At 44.1% G+C, this 7,446-nt stretch overlaps 1 protein-coding gene across 2 annotated transcripts; it reads right to left on the reverse strand.

Moving 5' to 3' along the window:
* Positions 1-391: 391 nt before the first annotated feature.
* On the reverse strand, positions 392-5,765 carry LOC308459975 (UPF0415 protein C7orf25). 2 transcript variants are annotated; one of them, XM_080975946.1, is made up of 2 exons: positions 5,720-5,765; positions 392-1,724 (listed from the first exon to the last, which is right to left on the reverse strand). In XM_080975946.1, the coding sequence occupies exon 2, from the start codon at positions 1,709-1,711 to the stop codon at positions 455-457; it is 1,257 nt and encodes a 418-aa protein (XP_080832072.1). In that variant the 5' UTR covers positions 1,712-1,724; positions 5,720-5,765; the 3' UTR covers positions 392-454. The 2 variants fall into 2 exon arrangements, with proteins under 2 accessions (XP_080832072.1, XP_080832073.1); XM_080975947.1 differs by lacking the exon at positions 5,720-5,765 and adding an exon at positions 4,535-4,928.
* Positions 5,766-7,446: the final 1,681 nt, after the last annotated feature.

Below are 7,446 nucleotides of genomic sequence, written 5' to 3' on the forward strand. Positions count from 1 at the left end.
TTGAAGTCCCACATGGAAGCATGACATTTATCAATAGGATAAATGTATGGGACTTAAATGTGCCTCACCCCAAGACAGAATGAAAACTTTACAAGGAACACAGCAGGGCTGCATCCAAAGCAGCAGCCTGGTGTCCATTTGCACATGTCCCCAACCTCTCGTACAATATGCACTGGAAGCAAGGAACTGCACAGCAAAATGATGCCAGCACACACAATAAGTTGCACCTGGCACCATAACTAGGTGCAGGTGGACTTCAACTCAGGCCCAATACTTTCTTGGCAGCCCCAGGTCCCGTATCATGTTTCTCTGTGCCCTGTGGGTAGATTATCTTTGCATGTATGTTTTTAAAGCTTTGCTTTTGAAACTGTAGACATTATAAACAAACAAATGTTGGGTAAGATCTACCCACTAGTACTCTTTATTTTAATGGCCGCAGACTACTCCTGAACCATTAGGGCCCAACTGAATGCTTTGGTAAAGGTGTGGCAGAAGATTCTTTGCTTTCTGTCAGCGCCCTCGGCTGATGAACAAACACACTAAATCGAACGCCCTGGTTAGCTGCTGCCCTCACAAAGCCACTGTTTGCAGTCATGGTGATGGCCTTTAAAGCATCTCCTGTGCCAAAGATGGTCAGAGAACGGCTATTGATTTTGGAGCTGGGCACTAGTCTTAAGGCACGCTCAGAGGGCTGGTCTGGCACCACGTTGATTCTCTCCAGGAGTAACAAGGCTCGACTTTTCTCACCCGCCCCTCCCAAAGTCTCTAAAATGACTTGAAAGTCTTTGACTGCAGATTCACAAGCAAACAGCTCCTTGCCCTTCATGAAATCCTCCAGGAGTGGGAGAACACTCTCTTCCCTCTCCTGCACTGCCTGTTCCATTAATACTTTCTCCTTGAAGATGAAGTAACAGCCTCCGTAGCTCAGGGCAGAGACGTATGTGATCAGAGTAGTAATATCCAAGTTAACCCTCTTGCACACGTCTACTCGGATCTCTGTAGGAAAAGCAACACTAGCTATTAAGTTGTCCCGATCTACTTTGGTCACCTGAAGTCCCTCCCCTCCTTCATCAGATTCACCAGAGCTCAAGGGGAGGTCTTCACTAGCACACTCCATCAATGCATTCACGGCAACAATGTCTCCCCGCACTGATATGCCCATCTGTTGCAGCCTCTGTGCCATTGGGCAGGACACACCGTTGTAGAAAGCAAAGATAATGTGCGGGTTACTGTACTGCACTGGTTGCTGGCCACTTGCTCGCAGGAAATCCTCTGCCTGCTCAATGACGCTTTTGTCACCATACTGGCCCCTGCCCAACCAAATGTTGTGCAGGGCTTCAGCCTTTCGACCTATGGCTTTCACCCAGGTGTGGCCACCATTTGCAACAACGTCCACCACCAAGCTCTGTTTCTCCCCGAATTGGTCCTCATACGTGAAGACATGGACAACACTGACAACCTCCTCCAAGTTTTCAGCTGACTCAATGATGGCCTGCAGGTGAGTGAGATTGGTACTTTGCAGGTGAGACTCTTTGATGGCTACCTTGCCAGCCTCCACCTTGCGCAAGAACTTTAACTCGGCCTTTAGCTTGCTGCAGAGTTTTGATCCGCCTTCTATGCCTCCTTTCCGGAACCTGGAAAGGGCTTCTGCCCTCTTGATGAGCTCCTCTGCAATAGCAATCCTCTCGCACAGCAAGGCGTGTACAGACATGGTAACATTATTCCTGAGAAAAATACGAAGAAGATCACTGTTATTTCAAGCTGTAATATAAAGACATTTATGAAGACGTTTCTCAATCTAGGACAATGATTCCCTTTCAAAAACTGTTTTAAATAAGCAAAGCAAAAAGCAGAAGCTCAAAACGAAACAAAAAAAAAAAAAAACCACTTCCGAACTAAAACATGCTTTTCAATTAATTAAAAAATCATTAAAAAAATAAATCCAGGGAGAAACCTGAGATTATGGAACTATGACAAAGAATGTGAGAGATTTAGGGCTAAGTCACTTGTGAAAACAGGAGAGAAAAAGAGAAAACATGGTGGGATGGATTCTCTTATGGTAGCCACTGTGGCTTCAGCCACACTGAATAATTGCTTCTACCTGGATAGCACAACTTCAACACACTTGGCTGCTTTAAAACTGTGTCCACCCTCATAAATCTAATTTACATAGGTGGTGGGGTGTTGGAGGGGGAGAGAAACGAGGCATTAATGCCACAAATTTCGTCACCCAGTTCCTCTCAATCCAATTGAATCATTCTGTAATAAGTGAACTGAAGCCTAATTTCCTATCGAGTTTTGCCCTTGCTTTTAAAGCTTTTCTTCAAATACACTGTGAACTATATCCTTATTGATCTTGTTTTTAAAAAGAGGCAATCTAGCGGTATTTCACACAATAGTCACTGATTATCCCAAGCCCTTACACAGTAAGCTGCTTCAGACAGCTGCCATAATATCCTTCAATTGGGTGTGTGGGTTTTTTTAGTTACTGCCAGCTGCTGGGTTGATAGTAGGACAGCAATGCAAATACTTTTACATTTTGATCAAGGATAGGCAGCTAGGGATCCAGGGTACACATGGGAATTTCTCTTTGGCTCTGAGCATAGCTCCTGATCCCATCTGCTTCAGTGTCTACAGCAGGAGTTTGGCAAAGCCCTATACGGCCCCATTCCTACACACAAGCCAAGCCAGAGGGAATTTGGGGTGAGAAGATAAGGGCCCAACAGGATACTTCTGGCAAAGCCTCCCTTGCTGCTCATGCTGGTTAGAAGAGCCCTACCCTCCCCCATCTCCCAGCTTGAATGGAAGTTGAGATCTTCCTCATACCTGCTTGCTTACTCAAGATCCTGGAGCCAGAGATGTCAGGAACTGAAATTAAGCCTGATCATTCTACAGTAGCAAACACACTGTCCGCACCAAGTTATGGTCTCTCCCCAAGAAAGAAGGCAGAATCTGCTACAGTTCCCTAGGTCACTCCAGGTTTTTGGGACTACAGCTCCCAACCAGCGCAGTCATGCATGCTGGGGCAGATGGATGTTGCCGTCCAAAATGCCAAACAGAGTGTTTCTTAAACCTGGATCTCCATCCATTCTTGGACTACAACTCTCATCATCCCTGACCCCTGGTCCCGCCAAGCTAGAGATGATGGAAGTTGTAGTTGCAACAATATCTGAGGACCCAAGGTTGAGAAACACTGATCTAGAGCAGGATTCCTCAACCTCGGCCCTCCAGATGTTTTTGAGACTACAATTCCCATCATCCCTGACCACTGGTCCTGCTAGCTAGGGATCATGGGAGTTGTAGGCCAAAAACATCTGGAGGGCCGAGGTTGAGGAGGCCTGATCTAGAGGGTACCAAACTGGGGAAAGATGATCCAGGTGGTATCAGAACTACCATTGCAGGGGACTAGATGACCCTCGGGGTCCCTTCCAACTCTACAATTCTATGATTCTAGTTAACAGTCAAACACAATGGGCTAATCCTGAGTCAGGTATTTTAGGAAGTTTCGGTATATTTTGTAGGTACTTTAAAAATACATCATAATAATTACAGCAACAATAACTAGTCAGGCAAGAATCATTAAACACAAAAGGAGATTTGGGAAACTGTTAGCTAAACAAATAAAGGAATCCATGAATCAACAAGAATGTAAAGTTATAGAAAAAATGGCACATTATTAATTGCTGTAATGATAAAATCAGTAATGATACAGCAACATAGAACTGTTTCCCTTTAATTTTCTTCTTTATTTTCTGTAATTTATAATCAACCACCCTTTCTTTCTTTCTTTCTCTCCCTCCCTCTCCCTTACAATTCTAACTTCTTACAGTGGTACCTCGGGTTAAGAACTTAATTCGTTATGGAGGTCTGTTCTTAACCTGAAACTGTTCTTAACCTGAAGCACCACTTTAGCTAATGGGGCCTCCTGCTGCTGCCGCGCCGCCGGAGCACGATTTCTGTCCTCATCCTGAAGCGAAGTTCTTAACCTAAGGTACTATTTCTGGGTTAGTGGAGTCTGTAACCTGAAGTGTATGTAACCTGAAGCGTCTGTAACCCGAGGTACCACTGTATTTTCAAAAATATGAAAGACTAAAATAAGCACAAGAAAGGCCATGCTGAAACAACTGTGCAATCTGAAAATGTTTATGTGGAAAGCGGAAGCAGTTTCTGAGCTTAAGAAAAGAGTCCAAATGGCATCAATGTCATGTTGCAGAAGAAACCAAATATACGCTTGGGTCATGGTTAGGCAGCATTTGCTGAGCTTTTCCTTCCAAGCCAGATGCAAGACGTATAAAACAGGGATGGGGAACCTGTGACCATCCAGGTTTTTCAGGACAATATTCCCAACATCCGACTGTTGGCTGAGCTGAGTGGGAGCTGGAGTCGAATCGCATCTGGCAGGGAGCAGTTTCCCCATAAAGCAGAGGTGGAAGTTTTTATGCAATATCCTGGAGAACATTGGTTGGAGAAGCTATATGCCCAAGGGGGTGGAGCTAGAAACTCCAGGAGGCTGAACTGAAGCAATCCTGCATACCATGGGGTTGTTCACTCTCTTGAAATAAATAGGGTTTAGCACACAGAACTCCTACTGCCCCTGCTTTCCTAGAAAAGGGAAGAGGGGCCGGATGGGAGAGAATGAGATTTCAACAGGTCAGAGTGCAATTAGCTTAGGAAAGAGAGACAAAGATGAGCTACAAATACAAAAAAGCACCAGGAGGCTTTTCTCCAGACTTTTGAATATTAAAAATACCTCTAGAGCAGCCCCAGGAGAAATTTCCCAGTGTCCTTACAATTCCAGTCCCAAGCCTGGTTGAAAAACCTTACAGCACCCAGAATATGACCACTTTTGTTATGTTTGCAATTATGAAAATATTTTCATGCTGTGAGCTGCCTTGAGCATAGCTTTAGCTATGGAAAGGTAGCATGCAAATGAGGATGGTGATGGACTTTGGTTTGGGAGCAGCAGCAACTTATGGCGGACTTTCACTCGTTTCCTGTGATGCAACAGAAAGCTGCTGTAATTTTAAACTCTTTTAGTACTTTAACTGTCATATGTTTTTAAAGTATAGTTGTGATCTTTTTTTCAAAACCGCTTTGAGCTTTTTAAAAAACAACAACAATCAAATGGTGTATAATTTTAAGAAACAAATGAAATAATAGTAAACAAACAGCAAGCACTTTCCTTGGTCTGTAGGACTTTCTGGTCTTGCAAACATAATGTTCCAAGATCCAAGTGATTTCTTCCCATCTGCAGGCACAACATAATCCTGTATCCCCTCCTCCCACTTTTGAAAGCCCTGGGAGACTAACGTGTCATTTGGAAGCAAGCTCCGATTGTCTTTCAACCCTGACAGGGCTTAGCGTAAACACAGCTAAAAACATAGAAAACTAAGGAGGGGAATCGTTTTTAAAAGACAATTAAACATGGATAGAATTAAACAGATACACACACATTAAAAATCTATTAAACCTGTACAAATAATCACATTTTCTCTTTTACTCCTTTCCTCCCTCCATACTAAAATAGAGCAACGATTTATATCCTTTCAAATGTGTTTGTGGAAGGGGGAAGCATTGGTTTGTTTTCGTTCTTCTTATGTATCTGGTCTTCTCCTTTTGTAATTTTCTGTTGTGGAAAATACGAAATGTTTACCCCCTCGCCCGAGGAGCCGCCCCTCCGCCCCGGACCCGCCGCCCTCCCGCCTCCTGCAAGACTTACCACCAACTCGCCCCGCCGTCCCCGCAGCTGCAGCTCCAGCCCGGCGCCGGCGGCGGCTGCAAGCGACTTCCGCCTCCCTACCATAGAGAGCGGGGGGGAGACGGGCTCCTTCAGAGCCTCACAAGAGGGAGGAAGGAAGCAGGAGCAGAAGCCGGCACTGGGCCCAGCCCTCACTTCCGGTTCCCGTTCGGCGCCTCCATGTGCGGGGCAAGGGGGGCGGGTCAACTTTTTCCTGCATTTATTGGATTACATTTTATTATTTATTTTATATTAATTATAGTATTGCTTTATAATTGCATTTCGTTATTTATAATTTTAAATGTTAGATTATAATATTAAATTTTCAAGTAATTTGTATTAGTATAATAGTGTACATTATAATTAGTGTCACAGAATCATAGAACTGTAGAGTTGTAAGGGTCCACAAGGGTCATCTAGTCTAACCCCCTGCAGTGCAAGAATCTTTTGCGCAATGTGAGACTCGAGCCCATGATCCGGAGATTTAAGAGTTTCATGCTCTTACCAACTGAGCTATCCTATATTAAATTATTATTAAATTGTAATTATTGTATGCTATAGTATATTTTGATTGATTGCATTTAATATATACTACCTTTTTCTCTCCCAAGGAGGATGGTGTGGGGGATGGTGTACATCAGGGGTGCCCAAACGTTTTTCAAAGGGGGCCAGATTTCATGAAGTGAGCATGCGTGAGGGCCGACCAAGGTAGTTGAGCTATTTTTAGGATTTTGCTCCAGGATATATAGTGTCCAGGGAGGCGGATTAGGCCCCTGAAACAGACTTTGGATATGCCTGGTGTACATGGTTCTCCTCCTTTAATCCCCCCACATAACCCTGTGAGGTAGGTTAGGTTGAGAAGCAATGATTGGCCCAAGCCAAGGTCATTGAATTGGAAGGGCTCCCAAGGGTCATCTAGTGCAACCCATTTTGAAATCAATTCAGGACTTCTGCCGCAGAATTTAGGAAGCTCTCATATATGGAGTCAGACCATTAAGTCCAACTAGCTCAGTACTGTCTACACTGACTGGCAGCAGCAGTGGCTCTTCAGGGTTTCAGGCAGGGAGTCTCTCCCAGCCCTACCTGAAGATGCCAGAAGGGATTGCAAGGTAAACACGACCACAGAGCTATGCGGCCCCTCCCTTGGAAAGTTGTTTTTTTCTGTTGAAACTGAATGGTGTTTCTTTTAAACTAACAAATGAGTTCGTGTTTGATGAGGAGGGTGGTTAGGAACAAGTGGTGCAATTGTGTGCAGAGCACATCAGTTTTCCTGGAGCCTTTTAGGCGTTTTGGACAACCACAACTCCTATCACAGCTGATAGGACCAGTTAGTGCATTAGGTTTGATGTATCTATATAGGGTTGCCATACATCTGGATTTTCCTGGACATTTGACTGATTTCTGCCTGGGCACTGCTTCCAACTGCAGTATTCCGTGTATGTCTAAGAAGTTTGGGATGTATGGCAACCCATGTTGACCGTCATTTTTGCCGACTTTCCTGAAAATAGCTCAAAAACGTCTTTTTTGCAATTTTGCTAAAGAAAGTTCAGCAACTTTGGTCAAAACTATTGTGTCTGGATTTTCACTTTTTGAAATATGGCACCCCTATCTATCAAGAAAGTTCTAAGGGGAAGTTCCCAGGGTGGAAATGCAGTGCTATGCTGTTGTGCGTTAATTCTAATCCTGCATTTTAAAATCTAAGCAAGAAA

The sequence above is a fragment of the Podarcis pityusensis genome (assembly GCF_964106645.2).
Source record: "Podarcis pityusensis genome assembly, chromosome: 12".
NCBI lineage: Eukaryota > Metazoa > Chordata > Lepidosauria > Squamata > Lacertidae > Podarcis > Podarcis pityusensis.